The 26,950-nt window shown below is 39.4% G+C and overlaps 1 protein-coding gene across 1 annotated transcript in view; it reads right to left on the reverse strand.

Moving 5' to 3' along the window:
• The window catches only part of si:dkey-49n23.1 (semaphorin-3D), a 57,197-nt gene that overhangs the window by 21,972 nt on the left and 8,275 nt on the right, over window positions 1–26,950 (reverse strand). The window contains exon 2 of the mRNA XM_017713334.2: window positions 15,343–15,528. Coding sequence (XP_017568823.1) covers window positions 15,343–15,469 — 127 coding nt within the window. The 5' untranslated portion in view covers window positions 15,470–15,528. The remainder of the gene's footprint in view (window positions 1–15,342; window positions 15,529–26,950) is intronic.

Below are 26,950 nucleotides of genomic sequence, written 5' to 3' on the forward strand. Positions count from 1 at the left end.
AAGTATCCTCTTCAGCTGTTACTAAGGGCTTCATGACAGACAGACATTCCAGGCCCACAGAAAGAATTTCAGCATTGTAAATAAACTGCAAAATCTACAGGACATAATAGGCCTTCATACACTGCAGTCTGTAAAGTAAATGGACAGCGCCACACTGGACTTAAAATGAAACAGTGACAAACTTACAACTTACAGCACTTCCTACTTTATCCATAGTCATTTCTTTAATAAGAGTCACAACCATTGTTACTTTTAGGTCTTTTAATCTAAGCATACTAGCCCATTTCAAGCCCGACAACATCACTCAAACTGAAATGGAACTTGAGATGAGACGGGGCAATTTCTCACGGACAAGTACAAATAAATCTTCTAATTAGCACATGTTCAGTCTATCAATCAAAACCTCATTAAGCAAAAAGGACAACAAAGTAGCCCCAACACCTGTTGGAGTAATTTCTGCCACCGCTTGGTTTCTACCATACCACCACAACCTTTTCCTAGAAACCAGCAGAGAACTGGGCTTTGCAATGTGCTGAGATTCTGAAAGACCATAACAGACTTTCAACAACATAGTGCCCTCTAGTACTGCACAAAAGTCAGTGACCACCCTTTATTCGTTAAATTTTCAGTTAAGCAGCCAAGTACTTATTCATTTTTCATATTTCTGAGGAGATTAGATATTATCCACTTACATAAATTTGGAGGAAACTACAGTTAATTAAATTACAGAGAAAATGTGACTCCTAACAACTACACAAGGCCAGACAAACAGTACATAAATACATACCTGAAGATAAAAAAACTGAAAGCAAGTCTCCTAAAAAGAATAAAAGCTGTAATAGTTAGAGTATACAGTGAGAATATACTAATATGATTATATAATTAGTTGTTGAGACTTTTTTGTTGTTTTCTGCTTTTCTAACTACATGTTTTTCCGATGCTGACAAACGTTTAGGTCAGCAAATAGAGTGGTCGCTGACTTTTGTACTGTATATTTCATCAATTTGTCACAAAATGAGTCAATTACTTATCATCAGTGGGGCGCTGATCTTTGCGGCATCGAACCTAATCACCCAACACATGAAGGGCTTGCAATAATAGAAAAACAACATTCACTGAGGTCATTCCTTTGACATAAGATGTTTATATTCCACAAATGCAACAAGGGATACTTCCCACATTTAATAATTTCCATCTCACTGATAAACCTTGCCTCACACTTTCTCTGTTCCTACCCTTTTCTGCATCTGTTCTCAGTGCTAAGACTTTCCTATAAATGTCAGAATACTCCATACCAGATATATACCAGATATTCTTCTTCTTTTCCTGTGTTCAGATGCATCTCATCTGTTCTACTGACTTTACTTTGTCATACAGTAGACTTTTACTCCTGATCATAGTAGTTTAAAGGTGCAAGGAGCTATCGTGCAAGGTTTAAAATTAAATAGGGCTTTCCTTTTTGTCTTACAGGCTGGCCTGGAGTATCTTATTTTGTGTTTTATTGACCTGAAAGGCAGTATTTCACCAAGAAACCCAGCCAAATGGAATGAGTTGGAACTACATGGTCAGGGTCATCTACAAATTGAAACAAGTGAATATCTCAGGAAGGAATGGCACTGTTACATTTGGCAAGGATTCACAAGAACCTGTTCAGCTTCACCAAGCTGATATATAACTTCAAGCTCAATGAGGGAAAGCCGACACTGCTGCTGTGACAAGCATGCATGTGCAAACGAAAAACAACAATCAAGCTCTCAGGAACTGACCCAGCAGACCTTTATTGATTCTATTAGTTGATGGTCATTGGCTTGACATATTTATAAAGGTAACTCAACACACAAATCACTAGAGGGTGAGCTGTGTTTTTCCTCCAGAGCTACAGATGGAGGTCAGGCTAAGCGGTGCTTGAAAGGTTCCACTTCGATGCTGCAATCTGCTACACAAGACGGCACTAATCAAGACAGACGTGATGCAGATGGTCAAGCAGACATCTGGGATTAGTCATACCAGTCAGAGAGAATTGGCAGTCCAAAAGCTGTGACCCATTACATACAGGTTGTCTTACAAAGTCCTACTGAGTGTTTCTGCAAGATACATTTTTGTTTAAAACAAACAACATTTAGAGAATTTTGGAGTTCTGGTATTTATTTGGTTCAATAACAGCAAACATGCTGTCAGTACACTTGTTTTGAAAAGATAAAGACAGCAAAGATAAAATGCTTTTGTAAACACGTAGAACATTTTGAAAGCCATCATTAATTTTGGAAATAATAGTTAATGCACCAATATGTTTATTTAGCAAAATGTATTTCCTAGTGCTTAATTAAATCTGTCTCTTTTGCAAATTTTATTTGTTTTTGAATACTTTATGAAAATAATATTTGTAAATGTTACTAAAAAGGTAAATGTGAATGCAATATTAATCGATAATGAGAAAACTTTAAAACTAAATTACATTATGCCAGTGTACTACTATTCCAACACTCTGGATTATTTAGTACTCATCCACATACAGTTTCATGTTGCCTTCTATCAATGCTGATTACTTTCGATCAGTTAGTACCCATGGGCAGGGATGTCTTGATTTAGTTTCAGCTGAGAGTTTCAAGAGCCAAGCTGCTGAAAGGCTAAAGATTATAGAGGTCAAGGGTGGAGTCTTGATTACAATTCTCTTTATGGAGTGAATCCTGCGGATTAGTCTTTGACATGGATTAGGCCACCCAGGAATGCTATTTGCCCTGAGCTTTTACCTCTAAATATCCACAAGATCTTTAACTAAGTATCTTTGGAGATAAACCTGCTGTGATTCTAATCGTAATCCGCATAATCAATTCCAGACCCGTTTCTCTCTTCCTTTCCCCTAGAGGTATGGATGGAGACTTTAAGTGAATGTGTGCACAAAAACTCTGGCCTGAAATAAAAGCCATTTACAACCATTTGTTTTAAATTGTTTGCAATCAAAAGCAGAGTTGTGTTGGGTCTGCGCCCAACACCTGCAGCTATCACATGGATATATATTATCAAGTTTAAAGGTGAAGTATAAGGGAGAAATGTGACTCATTTAAAAAAAATAAGTCATTCTGAGGTAAGGATGGTAAGTGGCTTGTCAAAACTTGTTTGTGACAGGCCAATATTGGCAAAGGCTGACGGCCCATGCAATTGTGAATGCGTGGTTTTATTCACTCTATATTGTAGTTAAATAGGTAGTGATGTTAAAGTGGTAGGTTCTTTATTGTGGCACCCTGATTAAAATCAAGGATGAGGGCAACTTTGCAATGATCACTGGTAAGGTCACTTACAGCCCACATCTTCCATCAAGCTGCTGAGACCCAACCATATGCTTCGTTTTCTCCCAGTTTCAATTGGTGCTCCTTCACGCTCAGGCTGTTTGATTGGGTGTAAAGCTTGAGTGGTAGAAAAAACACAGGGACGCCTAAGCTCGGAAGTGTGTGGGGAAGGCAAATATCCCAGCTGCTCGGGATGAAGGGCAGAACTGGATTATGAAAACGTCTCCCTGCCACTGCATCTGCAGCCTGACACTTGAGTAAGCAAAGAGTTGGGCAGTATAAAAGTCAACACGCAGTTAAGGCCCTCGGCCAAGGCCTCTCCCATTTGAAGGGCCAGGGATGCATGTCTGCACAAACTGACATCAATCTCTCACTGTGAGGGGCAATACATTGGTTCATTTGAACTAATGATGTAGGTGGGAGAAAGACAGAGCAGGACTATGACTTCAGCAGTCCCAATGTGGTTAGGCCTCCTGCTAAGGCAGGCCTGTGTATTTATGCCAGACGGCCTGAATTAGTCTATGCCAGCAAGTTATATATGACTAAGTGTGGCTTTGTGCCTGCAGCTGCTCTCTTTAGGGTCAATTTGTATCCATCTCTCCACATAAAGGAAACAATTTTTATATAGAAAACAACTTAAATATCTGTAAACATCTTAACTTTGGCAGGTATTTCAACCTTTATAAAAAGTTGCTGTCTTCTGCTTGGAAATGACATTGGAGCCTGTTGTTGATGGTTCTCTTGACACTGTTGTTCTAGTGGTTATTGTTATGTATTGTAATGACTCCAAATAAATAAAGTATGAGCCAATGAACAGCAATTCACAGTCCTTCGCATATCGTTTCAAAATGTTTTAGAAAGAAAAATGTATCCAACTTAAAATCATCTCAAAATTTTAAAAATATCTGACAATCCTTCAAATGCCAAATGCACATCTGGAATATGACCGAGGCTTAAGGTGCTTGGCGTACTCACTTCAAACTCTAAACTAGAATTCAAAGAGAGACTAGATGTTCCTAGATCTCTGCAGAAAGCGTTAATATTAAAATAGTGGCCACCATACTGCATTACTACATAAGCAGGTGAACAGAGTTATTTATACTAGACACGCTCAGATTATGAGTAGTGATTCTGCCCTGTTCTGGGATAAGAGCCTAGTAAAATGATTTCTGATTTCTTCATTGTGCTTTATCAGATTTCTCAATACAGGGAGCTACAATGTTAAATCCTTTGCTTCTGTAAAATGCACTAAAAACCTTTTAGACAGGCTGACTTTTTTAAATTTATAGGTTTAGTGTCAGGTCAAAGAAAGTGCACCACTATCATGTTGCAATCAACATTCCTGTGACGGTTATAAAATGGGATAAAGAAATGCACCACTGACATAACACAATTGCATTGTTTTCATTGCCTCAGATAACTTTTGCCTAGAAAGTAGTGGCATAACTTGAATTATGCAAGTGACACATTCTTATGTACCACCTCCGACAACCTCTTCTGCCAGCTTTTATATACTGGGCAAGGCTGGCACTAACAAGCAATACTCCAATGTGTGATATGATGTTGTATCAGGATTAGAAGCACAACAAGATCCATTTTTTTTTTGTCATGCACTAAAACGCACCAGCTGGCATCTGTAGTAAAACAGCACAGCAACTCAGTATCACACAACAGTGTTTACATATATTAGCACGGCTAGAATGAAATGAAAACAAAGTGAGGCAATAAAAGCAAGCAACTGGGAGTCATGACGCCACACCCATGGAGAGATTACGTTCGTCTTTTGGAAGGTTAAACAACAGTAATGGGTTTCTGCAGGCGTTTTTACCACAGTGACAACAGCTACACTTACACCACAGGGTAATTCTTGGTGGCAGTGGAAAAATTACTAAGTATCCCCATAAGCTGCACCAAATATCCCTTAAATGGGATCAGAAAATGATTTAAAAATGGACTGTAGGAGACAATTATGATGATATATTTCTGCTGTTGTGGGGATGAAGAGAAGGAGATGGGAATTGAAGGGCTGTTATTTGTTTTTCTCACGTATCAAGTAGCAGACCTTCCTCCTTTCAGTAGAAATGGGCGCCAGGTCCTATCTAAATTTGATTTCCGAGATATTTTCCAGTTGTTTGTTCAGGATGTCCAAGAGGGAGTATATGGAAGTGAAAATGTGAATCTCCTCAGGTTTCCTCCTGCCTTTAACAGGTCCATGGAGAATCCATTACAGTTCCGTGGTATGCAGGCTTGGTGTATTCCCAAGTCAAATATTCCTACTCTTAAAAAGGACCAGGCTCATAAACTAAAAGATGTAGAGATAAAAGTAAAAAGTAAATCAAAATAGATTCTAGGCAATGTTGTGCCTTTTTGGCTTTTTTTGCAATGCTTTTCAGCAGACAAAATTTTGTAAACATTAGCAAGAGGGATGAATATAAAGCAAACCACATCTTTGTTCAATACTCTGCAAAGTGTTAAGCATTTGAGCAAAATATTTGTAAAGCCATTTATCTCAGTATTAGGCATTTATTTGTTCAACAAATACATTAGAATAGATAAACAATACATTATGATTTGATGTGTATGACTGTGTTAACCTTTAACAAAGTTCTCCTCAAGGAAGTCCAATGTTTAGAGTCACCATCCAATTCCTAGTTTATCTAATCAGTCTTTCATTAAATTAAATCAGCTGTGCTGTCTAATCAAGCTTTCTGTAAAAATGCCTGGATATTCTGGAAAACATATACACACACTTTGACGGCAAAAATTGCTTTTCCAAATCAAAGCAACACAGCAGCTAACAAGGACAGATAGATTTCTTTTGATTTCACAGTATGTATTTTTGTTGTGATCACAGAAAAAGTACTGAATAAACTTGAATTGAATTGTTCCTTTCCTTCAAATCTGGCTGTAAAAATTAATCACACAGTGTAATCACCATCACAGTTCAAATCTGATGATTACACTATATTCTTTAGGAGAAGTGGGGCCATTCTGAAGAGTAGGAAAGAAGATAAACCTTAATTTCCTCTCTCATTCATCCTCCCTCTATCTTCCTGCAATATCCAGAAATACTGTTTAAAGTGATGGAAGCTGCGGATGGACTCCCATTTCACCATGAGTTCTTTTACTTGGGTCAGTGGCAACCAGTCCCCATAATTACCCACAAGCACCCGCTGCAGGAGGTGTTGAGGGTCGACCTCGTTAGCAGAATGAGGGGAAAGAGGAGAAAAAAGTAGGATGACAAAACTGAAGGAATTCCTTTCTCCCCCTCACTCACACATAGTTACTGCTTTCAACAGCAAGGAATGAGAAGCACTGTATGACTGAGCAGTGTTACATTAACCATGTGCTATGGAACAGGTTACAACTGGATCACATTTTTCAATGTGGGACCACACAGTGTGAGTAGCAAGGTAAAAGAGCCTTCATTCTGATGTCAAAGGTTTTTATAACTTTCTGAAAAGGGTGTAAGCAAAGGACCACATCAAGGGATTCTCAAATGTTTAAGGAAGAATAAATTAATTTCGAAGTGTAACTGCATAAAGGAGCACATTGTGTCAAAGAATCGTTTTGCCCTCATTAAGAAATCTAATGAGAGTGTTCAGACAAGTGCAAAGAAGTGAGGGTGGACGACATAGAGGATTTGGGCATAGTAAGAGGAGAAGGTTACGGAGAACTGGGGTGAAATAGAGGACAGGCGGTCAGATAGAGAGACTAGTGGAAAAGAGTAAGGGAAAGTTAGAAAAAAGCATACAAAAATGAGCAAGAAGCTACAGTGTGATGCATATGTCCTAAAACACTGGCCCTTAATCTGTCAGTGCTTTTACTGAATCCATGCCATGGAACACTTTCAACCATAATATCAGTTTTGTCACTGTCTTAGCACCAAGAAGCTAAATAACAAATAAAAATGTGACCTCCATTGGCAACTTGTTTATTTATTAGACAATATATTTATTTATATAACATTTATAAGATTATGACAGATATGAACTATGGGACATTTGTCCCATAAACCCTTTGTATGGATAGATATCATTATAAGAGCATAAACTCTGAGGAATAAATATTGAAAATAAGCCAAATGCTTCAAGATGTGCATCACAGAACAACTAAGCTGACCCGGATGCTCAGTTGCATTTAAGTGGTTTTCAGTGGAACATCCATCTGCAACTGTTTAGTCACGATACTTAGGAATGGGTTTTTCTTATTTCTTCTATAAATGTGTCATTTACACTTATATTCTGTACAACACGCTGATTAATATACTTATGAACAAGAAAAGGCCAATGTTTGTAGGTTTACTAAGTAATAAAGTTTCACCTCATTTTTCACAAACAAAACAGAGATTTAGAACAGGCTTTTGCTATTCATGTAAATAGGACCTTGCAAATTTGTACAAACTGCTTATTATGATTAAATTCATTGCTAATCAGTATTCATAACGTATTTTCTTTCCGAGTGAAACATGGTATCAGGGAGGCTCTCTGAGCTAGCGGAAAAGAATGATCAATGATTGGTGAGGATGATACAGTATGATACGAAGAACCATGCTTCCACGTCCAGGGACATGAACCAAAAAGGTAAAAACAATACTGTGCAAAAGTCAAGGACCACCCATTTAATTTCAAGTTAAAACAGACATGAGGTAAATCATTCAGTGCCAGGAACAAAAGCAAAAAGCATGCATTTAACAGAACAACTACAAAGACGTCTCAACAACCAAATATTTTATATTTTTTCAGTAATAAGTGTTCATTCTTTCCTCTATTATACACTGCTCAAAAAAATAAAGGGAACACTCAAATAACACATCCTAGATCTGAATGAATGAAATATTCTCATACTTTGTTCTGTACAAAGCTGAATGTGCTGACAACAAAATCACACAAAAATCATCAATGGAAATCAAATTTATTAACCAATAATTTGGAGTCACACACAAAATTAAAGTGGAAAAACACACTACAGGCTGATCCAACTTTGATGTAATGTCCTTAAAACAAGTCAAAATGAGGCTCAGTATTGTGTGTGGCCTCCACGTGCCTGTATGACCTCCCTACAACGCCTGAGCATGCTCCTGATGAGGTGGTGAATGGTCTCCTGAGGGATCTCCTCCCAGACCTGGACTAAAGCATCCGCCAACTCCTGGACAGTCTGTGGTGCAATGTGGCGTTGGTGGATGGAGCGAGACATGATGTCCTAGATGTGCTCAATCAGATTCAGGTCTGGGGAACGGGCAGGCCAGTCCATAGCTTCAATGCCTTCATCTTGCAGGAACTGCTGACACACTCCAGCCACATGAGGTCTAGTACTGTCCTGCATTAGGAGGAACCCAGAGCCAACCGCACCAGCATATGGTCTCACAAGGGGTCTGAGGATCTCATCTCGGTACATAATGGCAGTCAGGCTACCTCTGGCGAGCACATGGAGGGCTGTGTGGCCCTCCAAAGAAATGCCACCCCACACCATTACTGACCCACTGCCAAACCGGTCATGCTGAAGGATGTTGCAGGCAGCAGATCGCTCTCCACGGCGTCTCCAGACTCTGTCACGTCTGTCACTTGTGCTCAGTGTGAACCTGCTTTCATCTGTGAAGAGCACAGGGCACCAGTGGCGAATTTGCCGATCCTGGTGTTCTCTGGCAAATGCCAAGCGTCCTGCACGGTGTTGGGCTGTGAGCATGGAGTCGGTTTCTAACCGTTTGTGCAGACACATGCACATTTGTGGCCTGCTGGAGGTCATTTTGCAGAGCTCTGGCAGTGCTCCTCCTGTTCCTCCTTGCACAAACATGGAGGTAGCGGTCCTGCTGCTGGGTTGTTGCCCTCCTACGGCCTCCTCCACATCTCCTGGTGTTCTGGCCTGTCTCTTGGTAGCGCCTCCAGGCTCTGGACACTACGCTGACAGACACAGCAAACCTTCTTGCCACAGCTCATATTGATGTGCCATCCTTGATGAGCTGCACTACCTGAGCCACTTGTGTGGGTTGTAGAGTCCGTCTCATGCTACCACGAGTGTGAAAGCACCACCAACATTCAAAAGTGACCAAAACATCAGCCAGAAAGCAGAAAGGTACTGAGAAGTGGTCTGTGGTCCCCACCTGCAGAACCACTCCTTTATTGAGTGTGTCTTGCTAATTGCCAATGATTTCCACCTGTTGTCTATTCCATTTGCACAACAGCTGTGAAATTGATTGTCAATCAGTGTTGCTTCCTAAGTGGACAGTTTGATTTCACAGAAGTTTGATTTACTTGGAGTTATATTGTGTTGTTTAAGTGTTCCCTTTATTTTTTTGAGCAGTGTAGTCTCCATTGTTTTCAGGCGACTCGTTTTCAGTTTTTCAAAGAAATCTGCATGTATATTTTTCCACATCTCCAAAGTTCAGCCTTAGTATATCGTTGTATCACGTAATCCCAAACACATTCAATGATGTTGGGTTCTGGTTTCTGGGGTGATCAGTCCACTGTTCTGAGAACACCATCAGCTTCTTTCACTTTGAGGGATTTGTGATTTTCTTGTTTTTGTGTGTGTATTTCCTTTTCTCAGTAGCTACATTTCCATTCAAACCCATAGTGTTGAGCTGTCTTCTCACAAAGGAAGGATGGACAGAAATACCTGTGGATTTTTTAAGACCTGAAGCAAGTGGAGCTTGATTTTGTCCTCTTAAAGTGCTGTTTATCTAATGGTGACAGTTATGATGGTCTACCAGGTCTTGCTTGTTAGCAGTACCACTTTCTTTGTATCTTTTCACAAAGGCTGAGGGGAGGCTTAGTTTTTCATATCACTAAAGTAGTTTTCAACACTTGCTCGCTCATTCACATGTCCAAAAAATGCTGTGGTTTGTGTAGGTGTGTTTTTCTTGGGAGGACATGGATGTAAGTGCATGTGTGTCATTTGTTAAACATCTAATGGTATGCAAACTCTTTCACTCCCTTTCACCTTAGTCTCCAAGAAAGATGAGATAACTCACCTGTTGCTCTTGCCAATAAAGCTAGGCTACAGTATGTGTAGAATACGTTTTTCTCAAACAAAACAATTACTTGACAAAGGACCAACAAATGTGAGTCACATCTTAATTACTGCATTCAAATTTAAAATGATGCCCATCAGATAACGTGACTCGGTTTTCTATTGTTTCCAAACAATCTTGTGTGATGGTCTACGTGACCAGTGTTCTTGAGTAATAACCACTCCACAAAACAAAGTCTTTACAAAAATTCTTTCATTTGACAAGGTAATAAGTCTCTCCTGTGCTGTAAAAAATCGTCTCAATCAGTCTGAAATTAAACATCTAATATCAGCTATGTGTTTGATGCCAAAAGTACTAGAACACACTGAAATCACAGCAAAACCATTCTCTACAATGAAGTTTCATATTCCATCTAAGCCAACGCCAGCCCCAGCAATCATGACCAGCCATATTTCTGGCAGTGTTTCACCAATAATTTCAGCTTTAATAGTCATTCACGGACTTGGGCAGTATCTTTCCGCAATTGTAAAGATGATTTGTAGCAACATTATTATTTAAAAAACTTTGTAGTTAAAAAGTTTCAGTTGAGTTACTGATGTACCTCAGTAACCTCAATCTTGCCTGCATCTGATGATGTCCACATAATTTCCCATTTTAGTCCCTTTTCTAACTCTAATTCTAAGGCAAGGCGCAGTTTCCCATCTCATATGTCAACTTTTCATAAAAGGCTTCGCAGGGCTTTGTACTCTAGGAGGTTGTTGCACTTCTTCACCAAGCTATTAGCCAATGTCACTGCAAAAGGTTAGCTAGAGGAGCTATCAGTTCATATCAGTTCTGTATCAACCGACACCACTGTGAGGAAATAATGACACCAACTCATCAGTTTTTTCAGATCCACTCTTTTCTTTCTATTTTAAGGTAAGAAAAACATATGGAGCATTAGTTTTAAAAAGGCTCAAGAGACTTTTGTGCCAGGCAACATTTTTTCTCAGTTTAAACTGTCTTGACTGTGGCTCTCGAAGGTAATAAACACTCCTTCAATTACTCGTTGAATTAGCATTCTGGCTTTGGGATGAGTCTGTCGGGATCCTGGTGCGAGAGGGGTAATGGAGCTTTAAGGGTCAGTGGAGCTACGAGAATGCACAGCAGTGACAACAGGCTGTCATGGTTGAGCGGCAGCACCTTCAGCCCTGTGGGCTGTTTTCTTCATTTTGTTCCAGAAAGTTCTGTAACACGTCACCTCCTGGGAAAGCGGCAGGATACAGTGACAGAAAAATGTGCTGCAGGCTTGCCTAAACACAGTGCAATTTGTGAGAGAGCCATTGGTCAAGTGAGGCACTTCAGATGCTGCTGCTGATTCAAGATGAACTGGACCCCATGCTGCTTTACTTGAGATACCCAGTCATTTACAACCAGGCAGAACTTCTTATCTCTTGTACATGAGTCTAAAAGACTTTGATTTTTATCACCAGTGTTCATGAAGAGCAGTGTAAGAGTAAGACTGAGAAACTAGAGTGTAAGGTAAGATTTGTTAGAAGGACATAGCTTTATCTCTTTGAAGAATGGTCCATGCTAGAAGGAATCAACCCTTTAATCAATCCAAGGCCTTCAATAAAAGCAGACAGTTTTGAGTAAAATGTTGAAAAGGGACAGGTTTAGGTCAGGGTTAGGTATATAAACACATAAGGTTAAAAACAAGTATCTTTACCTAACACTTTATGGGGAAAATCATGAAGAGTAACTGCGGTCTTTTGGATGAAGGGACACTAATCTGCTTGAAGTGGTATGGAAGACACAGGTATGCTCCCATGCAACAAAGCAAATGGCCCACTGCTTCACCAAGTCCATCCTCTAATTAACTGCATTCTTCATCAAGGCTGTGGGCTCTGGTCAGTGTCCATGCCCTGACAGGTTCATTAGCTCAAAATTCAAAGCACAGAATCATCCGTGACATGTACACAGATGTCACAAAGCCAGGGGTCGTTGCCATAGCACCACATGGCACCAGTGGCTATCAGGAACTATTTCCCACAAGTCGCATTCCAAGAGCCATGCACGTAACATGGGGATATATTTAGGCTGTGAGAAAAAGGCACGCTTTAGTGATTTCCTCAAAACTACAGATGTTCTGAAGTTGCTGTGGTTTTGTTTCTTTGGTAGTGACTAATATTTTTCTGAGACAGACTCAAATTCAGCTTTCATAATTGAAACTGTTATTGTGAAGTTCATTTTGTCATTCACAGTCACAAGACTTGTTTACTTTGGTTGTAACCCACTCAGCTACCAGGGAGTTATCAGTGGGGGGGCACTACATTTTATATCAGTCTGTCAGCAGGTTTTGGCTTTAGAGGTCAAACAAGCATTAAACAGGGGTGTCATCTCCATTTAAAGACAATAAAGCCAGCCAATCCAGTTATCTGATGTCAATTACAGAGCTCACATGAAATGACCTTCATAAGTGCAGGAAGAGACAAGCCCATATATCATCAGCAAACTTTGTAGGTTGATCTTTGCTCTCCAGCGCCAGCTGTCTAATAAGACAAAGTTCTGTGTTTCTATGATGCTGTGAAGGAGGATTCAGCAGATTTTCCAGGAAACACTACAGCCTTAACATGGTTACAAAGACCAACTTCTAGAGCAGGAAGAATTGTCCGTTGACCTCCACATGCAAGGATTTTTTCTTCTTTTCTCCAGAATTCATTTTTTTTAATTATTGCTATTATCATTTCCTCTCTAACTTAGAGGTTTGACCTCCTTTAAGATACCTGAAAGCAAAACAAGTCAACATCTTAATTGTTAATGAATAATGTCTGGGTTTAACATCTCTTGGTTTGGTCCACCTTTGAGGTCTTGTGTCATAAATAAATGGCACCTTAAAAGATGATACGCATGACTAAGACCTAACATTAACATGCTTGGAGATAATGGAAAGCACATTGGCAATAGAGAGGATAAGGCACTGTCTGACACCACCCTTTATGGAACTTTCCTGTCAGGAAGCCGTCCAAGTCCTGGCTGGTTCCGGAAGGTTCTAAAGGTCAGTACCGGAGGTTGACTGGGATGAGCTGATAACAAAAGAGACTCTGGGGATGAGCGCCAGTGTGGCGGGCCAGACAGACACCCCGTGGGATGCCTAGGTATATATCACTAGAGGCAAGACTTTATCTCTTGGTTTGAGAGCTTTTGGAGGCTTCTGTGCTGCATATGGGTGATAACATTGTGCCGAAATTGTTAAGGCTTTTTAGATTTGAGTTTCACATATAAAAATGCCAAAAATTAGTAAAGACACACAAGATAGCTAATGTACCTTTCACTTGTGTGGCCATATAGCAGACTTCTTCAAATAGTAGTCTTCTGAACTTTGCTTTTATTTTCAACAGTAATATATATCCTTTGATCATTTCTCATTTAAGAGGACGCTTCATATTTTAACTGAAGGTGAATGTCCATTACATTTCATGATACCCTATCTTATGCTGTCATTTATAAATCCACAGATGTAGCCTGTATTGCCTGTCATGACACAGAAATATCACCATAGTTCTGTCCACTTTAGGAAACCAAGAGTTAACAGCATTATTACTTAGTTAGAATAGTTTCCCTTGCGCTGCATTTTAAAGTACACTATCCCTGCTAATGTCCTTAGACCATGCGATTGTAAGGCAAGACTATGAGTGCCACCGCTAATAGCTCTCACATCATTACAGCCATAACCCCTACAGGGCAGTATGCTCCAACATGCAGCATACTGCTATGTTGAAAGGGATCATTATATAAAAACAGAATCATACTTTATGGACCCTGTGCTGAGGTAGTGACACTACTGGCTGTGAATGCTGTTAGTGCCACTAGGGAAGTCATATAGAATGTTGTTCTAAGTGACTTCATGTTTGACGCAATACATTGCTGATTGGGTTTGGATGTTGATACTGAAAAGTGTTTAGCGTCACTTGCCGTTGGGTGTGGAAGACTGCAGAGAAACTTACTAAGTCTGTTCTGTAATAAGTGTACTATTCCCTCTGCCTCAATAACTATACAAACTCAAACTATCGACATTTGTGGGATTTGTGTTAAGGGATGTCCCATGATTTTTCACAAATGTCATTTTCTGGTGCATTTTCAGCATTTCCTGATACAGTTTGTAACTGCCCCTCTCACAGGTCTGATAGGAACTTAGAGGCAGCTTTGATCTCAAAGGGGTTTTAAGAAACCTAATTCCAGTAATCAAACCAGCTATGTAACGCAACTGTTGATGTAATTAAAGTAAATACATATGTGTTTACTGAGGTGGCGTGAGTCACTCAAATGAAATTAACTTTCTACATTTGTAAAACAGTTTTAAGAGCCATTTTAGGAATGAATGGGCTTGAACCCTTGCCCTTTTGCTCTTAGACAATATAAGTGCCTTCCTGGTTGGCACGTATAATGTCTTTTATACTGTCATTCAAAACTGTTTAGCTTCACTTCAGATTTTGTGGGTTGGCTGGCATTCCCCACACTTCAACTGCTCTTTGGTGCCCCCTCTGTTCAGTAACTGAGGGTATCATGGGTGTCATAGGTGCACACATCACCACAGCACTGGAAATCCCATCAATAAAGTGCTGATAACATCTCATTAGGAAAGCATCACATTCCCTAATGCAGTTATTTTGAACAACCAAACAAATAGCAGTAAGTTGTGTGCTAAATCAAGTTATTAGCACCCCTTATTCAAGTTAAAAAAGTTTGAGGTATTGAAAAAATAGGGATTTATCAGGGTTTTTGCATGGCTTCATGAAGCACTTAAATTACAACTCTGAGGAACGTTGGACAGTAAAGCTAATATGTTTGGTTACCTCTTGTTACTACATTCGTTTTCCTCTGAAAAGTTATTAAACTATCTCTCTTGATAAGAGTGGTTGCTATGTGCTATGTTTATTAAATTAAGTTTAACTTGTGTTCATTTTGCCCTTCTTTCCTTGAGCTCCTGGTCCCCCAAAATGTCTGTGCACAGACCTAAATATCACAATCACTTAGAACCATAACGTAAACGGAAAATTAAATGTGCATACAAAAAGATGGAGGATGGCTTTAATGGTTGCTCACCTGTATAGGAGAGCTGCAGTCGTGGTTCATTCTGGCTCCAGGTACTGCTGGCTCTGAGAGCGGGCAACAGAAACTGAAGCAGCACAGCCAGCATTGGCCCTGTCCTCCATGGTCCCACAGTCTTCATCTCCAGTTTCCACTGCTTCAGATGCAGGAAGTGTTCTCTGTCACATTACCTTTGTGGTTCTGTGGAGAACACATAGAGGGCTCAGGCATGGGAGGCTCAGCAATAAATTGTTCACAAATACAATATTTTCATAGGCAAAATTTTGCCTTTACTGGAGACCAGAGGAGAGTGGAAGCATATGTGAATTTTATGGTATAGCCAAAGTTTGGTTTATGCCGTTAAGTTCAGTCTAATGCACTTCATCAAGTCATGAACACTGAACTCATAGCAGTAAGCTACAAGATTTAATCAATTTGTATAATTGTTGTTTTATGAACTGGACAATATATACAATCTTTCAATGAAGATACACTGCAGTATTGCATGTCTTAACGTGGACAACCATTAATCCAAATTTTAACTGTTTAACAATCTTAACTGTTGAGCGATTATCTAGTACAGAAAAACAAGTTTGTCCACTTATTTTTAACTAGTTTTGCTAAAGAACCTGACCATTTATGGCTAGAGAATGGTTGGATACTTAAAATCCTCAGAATTGACAAATGACCAAACAAGGAGAAAAATAGGCCCCTTTCCTCTTAAACTCGAGGATTCTTTGCCTCAACAATGCTGAAGAGTGCTCCAGATGACATTGTTGCACAATGACACTGGCCCTGTTCATGCGCCTTGTTTTCTGAACAGAGTCCTGAACTTCTGAATGCTTGGGACATTCCAGCTAACTGAATATCCTGATCTGTAGCGCCACACTCCATGTCTGATAACATCCTGAGCTCAGTAGTGCTTGGGGAAGTGCTTCAGCACAAGAGGTGACTGCGGGTACATAAGGGCAACAGAGTTTCAAAGGGCAAAGCTGACCAGAAAGCTGATACCTGATCCCAAAATCTGTGAGCAGCATGCCAGTGTGACCTCCGCTGGATGAAGTTTATGCCGAGGGGGAAACTGAGGCATTGTTTAGAGAAACGTTCCCATGGCTAATCAGCCTCCCGCAATCTTTATTCTCTTTCCCTACAGAGGTCACACTATGTAAACAAATTGCTTGTATAACCTCAAAAAACTGCAATTGCTCCTATAATCCCATCATAAACACCATAAATTAAAAAAAAACACAAACATGCTCGAGATACTAAGAAGCCTGTTTAGGCTGAATTCTGTTTGACCTCATTATCAGTTATCATGCTCTACATTGGTCGAGAAAGTCCTAAAATAGTCAAGATCAATGAAAGGGTAGACCTCATTGTGCTGGCTTTCTGTGCCAGGCCTTTTCCCATGCAAGGGTTATTGTGGAGTGAGCCATAGAGCCACATTTATGCTACCACGAGGACCCCTGGGGAGAGATTTGAACACAGGCAAATGAGCTTAGGGCTAAACATATGCAAAATGAATACAGGCACTTTTTCCACCCATTCACAACTTTAAAACGCCAATTGTGCTACTAGTGCAACATAAGAACTTCTACCACAGTCTCCAATGCACAGAAACTGGCTGCTCCCAGACAAAACTCCTTTGACCCCTTTAAATATTTATTTGAGGTATTTGGTAACTAATTTAACATCAAACTTAATTTCAGAAAATAAGTCTGCTGGACTGGCTTCATAACTCATCAGTTATCTCTCCATGTTTGTAAGTCCTGGGTATCTGCTTAAAATTCTCAGATGCAAAGGGGGATGATCAAAAGGTTTGGAGGAGGTGAGAGTTTTATGGCAGCAGCTCGGTAAGAAGTTAAAACCTAGGTTGATTTATGCCCCTGGTCCACTCAATCCCTACAGTGCCTGGACCCACGCCTGCGGCTGGATTTACAACAGAAGCCAAAGTGCAGGTGCTCAGCTAAAAAACAGAGCAAGGTCTCTTATTAAGTTCCATCAAATCACTACGCAAGCATTCATCTTCCTGTTGAAGGAAGCAAACTAACATTCTTCACTCAAGGACAACACATGTTCTCAGAAAGTGGAAGCGATCTGCCCGACATTAATACAAGAAATATGACCTCCAAATGAACATTTTGCTTAATATGCCTTTAGAGTTCTTTATGCTTGTGTCAACAGCAGTGGAATACATTTGGGAGAAAAGAAGGTATTTGAATTACACCTCTTAAGATCCCATTAAAAACAGGAGTTCCCTTTCTTCAGTGACCTTGATTTATAAAGAATAAGGAACATGGTTTCAATCACCATTAATGACTCTAAAGAGATTTCTGGCTTGCTGTCTTACTATTCAGAGGAGCAGTGTGTGTCTGAAATTAAAGCAGACCCTGTGTGGTAACTCAATAAATGTCAGTGAGGATGCAGCATACAACACAAAGTGTATAGCAATTTCTTAATACATGACTTGTTTAGTATATAATTAAAATAGAAAGAGCAGGTTGGCTTTAAAATAACTTCAGGAATAGTATAACATGGAATCATATATGATTAGACATTGTAAGTGTTCCTGTCTCAGGAGAACACAGGCATGCCTGAATTTCTGTGTAAAGTCAAAGAAAGTCTACAACATTGGTTCCGGTGACCCAGACAAAAGCTGGTCATCAGATTTTTGAATACAAGGAAAGAAAACAAACACGCAAGTTGTGGGAAAAGCTTCACGCATCAGGAACAGGAAGCAGCTGATACTGAAGCACTTCCATGTGACAAGGCTGCTGTATGTGAAGCACTTTGGGTCTTGACTGTTTTCTCTGCTAGTGTCCTTGGATATAGCCTATCCTATGGTTTCTCAACCAGGAAAAAACATTATTTCAAGCTGGAGTTGATAAAAGGTCTAATTTATGATCGTAAGTAATACTAAGTGAATCTGTGTCTCATTGGCCATCCAAATGCCTTGCACTGCCATTTGAATATAAAGAATCTGACCTTAATGAGAGTTAAACAGAAATTTATACTTCAGGTGATGGAATATCTAGGCATTTCTTGATAGCGGTCCAGCTCTTGATCAAGAGCAAACTCAGAAGCCCTTCCAAATAAAGAAGGCCATGTTGAAAAGCTGAAAAAAATGATGTACATACAGAGGCTCAGGCAGTGACACAACAGCTGCTGTAGAGCTGAATGCAGTGTCGGGTTGTGTCAGTGTAATGGATGATCACCTTCACATCCCCTTCTGGCCTTGGTGCACTTGTGATCAGTAAGAATGAAAAGATCAGCAGGAAGCCTTGCCTGAATGTGCTTCAGCAATCGCTCAGTGTTTGACAATGACATCCCACCACGTTAGACACTGTTACCTTCCTTGAAGCATGACAATTAATCAGATATGCAGTGCGACAATGGAGTTTTTGTGAAGTAAAACTGCAAATGATACTTTGCAAATTGTCCTCTCTAGAGTGAGAGTGGACTTCAACCCGTAGAAACAGAGTTATTACTTCAATTTTGCTATCGTATTGAAATGTTAGTGTGTAATAACTTGGTTAATTATATTGTGAGTTACATACTGAAATACATTTACATTCTGTATCAACAAGCTGGATTTTCTTCTGTATTATTACATTTGTTTTACTGTCAAGAAGTGATAAACATAGCTAACAGCTAAACTTTTAAAGACCGTATGTACATTAGCTTGGTATAGAATGAGAATTTTTCTGTTTAGTTCAAAACTAATTATAATAATACTTTTAAAACAATAAATAATAATTTTTAAAAGTTAGCAATAATTAATATTGTATTAAACCAGGTGGTAGTTATCATGGTTAATTAATAAATAATGATCAGTAACAGATGAAATCTTTAAGTGAGATTTTGAAGTTTACAAAAGGTACATTTCAGTGCCTACTAGTGACTCCATAAGATATCCAAATGAGTCAGTTTTGCTATCAGTGTAGCAGTTCCATACAATGACTCAAAATACTCACTAACCATGCTGACTATGAGACTTAAAATGCCCCATACTGACCTGAAGAACTGAGTAATTCCCCTTACAGTGGTTCTGTACAACTCAATCGAGCCAATGACTAGGCTACTTCAGCACAAAACACCCCCTAGTCTCCGGAATTGATGTTAAAAAGTTAAGAAATGAACAGCAGTGCGATTGTAATGATCACACTAAATAATGTATTATGTCCACATCTACAATGACAAATTACATTATTTTTTTGGTGAAATATATTTACATTTTTCATGTTTATTCCTCTAATTATCTTTTTTTATCTATTTAAATAATTGTATTTATTTTATTAAGCTGCCTGTTGCAGTTTCACATAAAGGATGTGAACCATTTAATAAAATTTGTTTTCAAGTGCAGGAACTTTTTTTGGTAACTGCACCTTACTGGTGGGATGTTCTAATGTGGTCAAATTCAAAAATGAGTCTCTCTGCTATGGCAAAGTACAAATAATGTGCAATGAATTTCCTCATAAAAGTTTCATTATCTTGGTATGAAAGGAGATGAAGAACAACAATGCACTCAATGAAGTCCCACAGATTGAGAGGAAAAGGCTATTCCTCTCTCTGAAATCTTTACTCAGCTGTGAAAAGACCTATCACCATGTGAGCGGACAACACTGGACTCAACCAGCTGAAAAACAAGCAGCTGGGTACCCTGCTTAAGCACAAATAAAGCAGTGGGCTGGACATGTATCCAAGGAAGGCTTTAGAAGCAAACACTTTCTAATTCAAACCAATTCTTCTCATTCCAAAGTACAAACGAATGTGTTTGAAGGGAAAATTCCCTATTTCCATAGTGGGCCATTTGCTGATGTGGCCCCCACTCGTACTTCAGCACTATCTAGCTAACCAAAACAATTAAGGCTTGTCTATGCTGCCTCATTAGCAATGATGGTCCTCATCAGCAGAGAGAGCACAGAATCTTTAGTGCCAATGAGTGCCTGCCAGTCACTCCCATGGGCATTGGTTGGCCAAGCAAAACAAGACACCAGCACTGGTGGCTTTTGTAAATCAGCCAATGTTAACACCTCTCGAAGGGAAGAAAGGAAGAAGCACAGTATTAATGGCTCTAATTATCCCTGCTTAATGTAACCTATTCTCAGGGTCAGTTGACAGACTATAAGGTTACCATAGCAAAGATCATTTTCGTTTACCAGAAGACAGGTTTCTGAAATAAACCAGCTGCATGCATGTGCATGTTAGAAGTAAGAAAAATCCAACACCAGGTCCACCATGTATCCTTTGCTACAGGACAAGCAAGCTATCTCTGTGTAATTTAATGAGAACAAGGTGTGAACACAGAAACAGTGCCCTGTAGTTGTAAGGTAAGGACTGGTGTTATCTATCAAAGAACGCCCACCCTTGTTAAGGTTTACACACAAAGATACAAAGAAAACAAAGATGTTCCAGCTGTGCAGGATAAAGATATCTGTCCACCGAAATACTCCCATTACCAAAGAATCATTTGGCAATTCATTTTAGTGTGAGAGCATTACAATAACCAGTTCTCTTGAAAGCTACAAATGAACGGGTGTGTTCAGTGGTCCCTGAGAAGACTCACTGGTCTTTATTGTGCGTCAGACAGCACTTGGAACAATTCAGCCTTGTCGACGACACTCCCACACCATCAGCCCAGTGATCTAGCCTTTTGCAATAACAAACAGGACCTCTGCTCCAGGTCTGAAGTGAAGTCCAGGAGAGCTGGCATGAAGCAAGCTGTACTCCTTCACATACCAGGCCACAAGGCGAACCAAAGCACTGATTCCTCTCCTCCAGATACCCACATCTGGCAAGATGAAGCAGCAGGGAGACAAAGAGATTTACTGTCCACTTGAAATGTTTTGACCTGGATAAGGTCCAGAAGCTGCTATTAGGACAGAAAAGTGGACAAGGGAGGTATTTCAATCCTGGGGAGTGTCTTATGGTAGCTCTGCCTGAAAGAGTAAAAGTCAGTGCTCAAATTTTATCTGATCATCCATGCAGAGAAGAGCTCACTAACTACAAGGGGGCCATAATAAAAGCAAAAACACACAATAAAATATGTCAGTAGACATTTTTCTCTGCTACTATCCTCTGTTCAAAATGTGTAGTATAAAGAGACAAGAGGGTCAGGTTTCATTGCCCCTACTCCAGACATATCCCTACTCTTGTGTCTCACTGACGCTCATAAAAGTGAGGAACATGGACAAAGGCAATTCATGTCACTTTCATGAGTGGCTATTGTCCGAGATGCTCACTTCCAACTGATGATCAAATTCCAGCAATTCTTAGTAACTCTATTAACATCAGCTATTTACCAGCATGAGACAATAAGAATAAGACCTGAAAGATGTTTCTCAGGATGTGCATGTTCTTGAAATTGTATGAATCAAAAGTAAACAAAATACCTTGACCCACTGAATATTTTAAAGAAGAAAATGACTGCACCTAAACTTTAAACTTAGTTTGCAGATGTACAGATATAATTTTAAATAAAATACAGACTCTACACAAGAATATTGCCTTCCACTCAGAGACCGCTGGGATAGGCTCTAGCACCTCCACACAACCCAGAAGGATAAGCGTTTTAGAAAATGTGTAAGTGTGAATAAGGATATTAAATAGAGATTGAAGGATCAATCGCCTGTGCGTTGTATTTGCTGATTTTCAGCCCATATATTTGATTGCTGATTGGCTGATATTTCTCTAACTTAGCCAATTCTAGGAGCTGATCAGTACATAAGAAATATGAGCCAGAATGTAACTGCTGCACCATTTAAGGTGGGGAAATTTTAACAAGAATCTAACAAAAAAGAAGTTGACTACAGCCCAAGCCCCACTCCTGAAAAACAACCCCACACCAATATCCCCCCCTCCACCAAACTTTACACTAGGCACAGTGCAATCAGACAAGTACCGTTCTCCTCTAGCCTCATTTTGACTTGTTTTAAGGACATTACATCAAAGTTGGATCAGCCTGTAGTGTGTTTTTCCACTTTAATTTTGTGTGTGACTCCAAATCCAGGCCTCCATTGGTTAATAAATTTGATTTCCCTTGATGATTTTTGTGTGATTTTGTTGTCAGCACATTCAAACTTTGTACAGAACAAAGTATTCAATGAATTCAATTTTTTTGAGCAGTGTATATATATATATATATATATATATATATATATATATATATATATATATATATATATATATTCAGAAAAGCATACTGTACTGTATGATTCAATTTTAAGTAAACACTTCAATTTCACTTCAACCGAAGAATTCAGATTCTTTAGTCTCACAAATACCATCATCTCTGACACTTTGACTGCAGCATATAAATAAAATAAAATATTAGAGATTTTTATTAACTGTAGGCCTTAGTGGTTTGTTAATTGCCCACTGTAACTATAATTAAGCAGTCATCCCATTATCATCTAGATCTGATTCCAACATGTATCTGAGGATGATAAAGTCCTGTTTATTTCTGGTTGTTTTTAAAGTGTTTTTAAATGTTCATATGCAAAAATAAGTGTGATGGAACATATATATATATACCCATGGGCAAATACATTTACAATTGTCAAATTATGCTGCAACTCATAAATATCAGACAATCTGTGCAAAGTACTCCAGACTAATGGAATGCTTGCTAACATGTCATCCCAAGTATAGGTCTGTGCTTAGTGTCGGTGTCAATTTACAGCTCAGCCTACTGACGGTTCTCACAACTCTGCACAATCTCATTCTTAATCCCCATGTATCCAAGAGCCCCACTTGCTCTATAGAAGCCACTAACTGTGCACAACACAGAACAATTTCAACACATCTCATTTCCTTAAGCTGGGTGGAGGGCATTCACAGCAATTCATTTGGTATTCCGCTGCAACCAATTCCCATGCAAGCTCCCCAAATGACGTCTTAAGTCACCACAAAGCCTTGAAGTGAAAGAACTTTTCTTTTCCTGTCACTCTATCAGCTACACCCCTGATGCTGTCCATAGGAAAGTACACTTGGTGTGATCTGGGAATCACAAAACAGCAGTGTATGCTGGCAGGGAAAAAATGGATGAGAAATCTGTCAATTTGCACCCAAGTACTGGGGGTTTATTGTCCATGCATACTGCAAATGTGGGAGCCCTGAGGATCATTTCTTCAGACCACAGCAAAATAAACAGGCACTGTGGTCTACATATTTAAAGAAGAATATATATTGGATAAGATTGCAATTGAAATAAAGGGGTGTCAGCTAAAGAAAAGTTTGGTTGAAAAAAGAAATATCCTCAGTATTCATCTCCTACAGATGATTTTAGAATGGAATGGTAAAGGAAGAGAGCAATGAATGCTATGAACATCACAAGACTGCACAGATGTGATGCAGCTGCCTCCAGAGTTGAATTCCACAGCACCACCATAAATAAGTCCAGTCCTACTGTACAAATCTTAATTGCGAGGTAGCTGAAAAGCAATGTACAGAATTCTTCCTGGTTTTCTCTTAGGCCATGGTAACCAAAACTGGCTTTGTGTAAAAAAACAAACAATGAAAACAATTAATTGTGGCGTGGCCTTCTTGTTCTGCACAGCCTGAGGGGGACCACCCCCTTTCAACAATTTCCCTTAAAACAGAGCAGGTCTATGCTAACAGAGGATGGTGACAATTTTCCCATTAGATGTTTGGAGAAGGTCCACACAGGAGATTTCCTCTCAGAGATTTACAGCAACATAGCCTAAGGCCTCCATGACCTCTACTCTTCTCAGGCAACGTGCAAAATGCTAACACCGCACCACTCAGCTGGAGATGGGGCCATAACAAACTTCTCGGAGGAAAATGCTAATCTTGGATCTGTTTTCCCTGTGATTTTCAAATGAATGGAAAGGAGGGAGCTGATCTTGCATCAGAACTCAGACTTTGAAACAATTTACAATATTGGCTCTACACTCTCAACTCCCAGCAAGGGGTCTGACTAGTGAAAGGCAGTTGTCTAGACACAATATGTGGCATTAGTTGTTGTTTGGTCTACACTGAGTGAAGAGGAGACAGCACCTGCTACACTTCAAACCAATTTGTTTCAGTGTGAAGACAAAAACAATAAATCGTGTTCTCGCCAAAATCCCACATCAAAAGGCCTCACTAGTGTTTCATCTGAGGGTAGTTTATAAACACAACACGTACTAACAATAAGCAGAAGGGCTTTCAAAGTGCAGAGGTCAAACTGAGGTAAAGTTTATTGTAGGAACTTTATACATGCAGACAACTTGGAGTCTCTGTACAGAAGCAGCCAGATTGTTTATATAGTGTGAAAATTCCTGCTTTATGAAATCTGCAGATTACATAAAAATGGCTTAACACTCATTCTTTTTTGGTTAAAAATGCAGTTCAAACTGGGCTAAATCTTCAGCATTACAGTCAGTAGTTACTGTGTGGAATATAAATATCTAAAATGTCTTACAAAGCCATGTTGACTATCACAAAACTGTATTTTCTACACTGTTGCTTTACAATCTTTATCCATCTCATGCCACTAACAGTGTAAATGTATTGCAGCTTAGTTTAACAAATGAATCAGGCTACCATGGGTTACAAAGATACAGTGAGATTTCGTCCCTGGTGGTCCAAGTGACCTCATTCTAAAAAGCTTGGATGTCACACCATCCATAAATCACACTCTCATAATTCCCAATAGAGCAAGCTCAAGTTGTCTGTCTGACGTTTAAACTGCAAATCGGACCACACTAACTCAGACTGACAGCAAAGCCAGTTGGTTCAAAACAACGTGACTCTCTCTCAAAGTTTTCTCCATCTGGACACTTCTGCATGTGGCGATTGGCAACTACCCTGTTATTACAACACCAGGGTGAGGCTTCTCTTTAGCAAGTGTTCTGTTGGTCTACACATGCAGGCCACTTAAAATGCAACAAATATCAGTCTATCAGACTGGTGTTCACATGTGGAGTTTATAACATATGTCTCTTTAATGGAAATACCTCTTGAGCTAGGGAGACATTATAAGGCCAATTAATTATAAGGCAAAGCCATCTTCCACAAGTATACAAAGTACAGAGTGCTCCACTTATCCAAAGACATGGCCTTAGTGCATTAGTTGGGACATTTACTTATAGCCATGTCCGACTGTAATTGCAGTGGTCTATCATAGTGTCATCCGAAGCCTGTGAAATATTTAAGCTCTGTGTATATACAGAAAGACATATGACGGCATAAACTAAAGCAAAAGAACAATTACTGTTACCTGCAGCTTTTCTTTGACAGCAGTTTGCCAATCCCTGTACTATTTCACAGTTCTGTCAGAAGACAGCACATGACGTACTGGCTGCAAATTTACAGACGCTACGGCTGAACTCCATGATATTATTGCTGCCCACTGGAGGTCAACAGTGTGATAACTTATGCAGCATGACACAAATGATTTAGACAAACAAACCTAATCCAAAGCAGATTGTGTGTGGAATGCAAAATTACGAGGACAGCTTTAATCCTTTGGTTATCGCCATTAGACCCATGTGCCTTTAGTTCCACTAACCATCAGAGAGTCAAGCCTGCAGGATGATACTAAAAAGGAAGTAAATCAGAGACGAAAAGCAAGTTCCTGACAATGGTTTTTATCTCCACTTGTACGCCTGTCTGCTGCATACTTTCAAATAATCTTGACCTGATTTATCTTGGCCTTTTTGCCCTGGAGAATTCCAGTGCTGGTTGTTATAATGCGAGAAAACCACAGCAAGAGCTAGGATGTGAGGTTCCCTGCACAGCCTACTTTGACACCGAGACCATGGGAGTCAACCTGGCCCTCCCACCCAGTGGTCTACAGTGAGAGGTAGAGCTAGCCATTTCTGCTCCAGGTGTGCACCCCCCCAACATCATGGACTCTGTATGAAGGAATATATAATGTCAGCAATTAGCAGCAATTTAGCTGTGTTCAGAAGATAAGGTCATGAAGATCCTTAAACTTTGCCCCATCTACATCACAGTCTAGAGGGGGAGGCTTGCAAGGGTGGACAATATGTCGAGACATCATCATTTTTGTGATAAATCATGATATTTTGATTTTCCCTTCTTTTTCTTTCTCACTTAAGTAGGGCTGCACGATACTGATATAAACGCAATGTTTAATAAGGCAGTTTGACATCGCAATGATATGAAAAGCGATAAATTGGTATTAAAATAATTAGTCTCTGGCTGGGTGCAACCCAAGTGCAGACTTTTTTTTGCGATGTGTAAACAGAAATATAACTAACAACTCTTTACACAAAATACAAAATTACAAATGCACCATTTACTACTCTGCAAAACAAAATGAAATGATATACTAACAACTCCTTCACCAGAACTGCAATCACATTTTTGTGCACCAAAGGGCTGAAAAACATCCGCATTACAGCTTTTTCTAAGGTCTACAAAATAAATATATATAAATTATATATATATATATATATATATATATATATATATATATATATATATATATATATATATATATATATATAAAAATATATATAAATTTATATAAATAAACATATATAGCCAAGCTGGCTAGCAGAACAACAGAGCTAGCCTGTGTGCTGGGTGCTTTATCCTTTGCTGCATGCTGTTTTGAGTTGAATTTCCATTAAAGCTGAGTTATGGGTGACAT

Source organism: Pygocentrus nattereri, chromosome 21 (assembly GCF_015220715.1).
Source record: "Pygocentrus nattereri isolate fPygNat1 chromosome 21, fPygNat1.pri, whole genome shotgun sequence".
Lineage (NCBI taxonomy): Eukaryota > Metazoa > Chordata > Actinopteri > Characiformes > Serrasalmidae > Pygocentrus > Pygocentrus nattereri.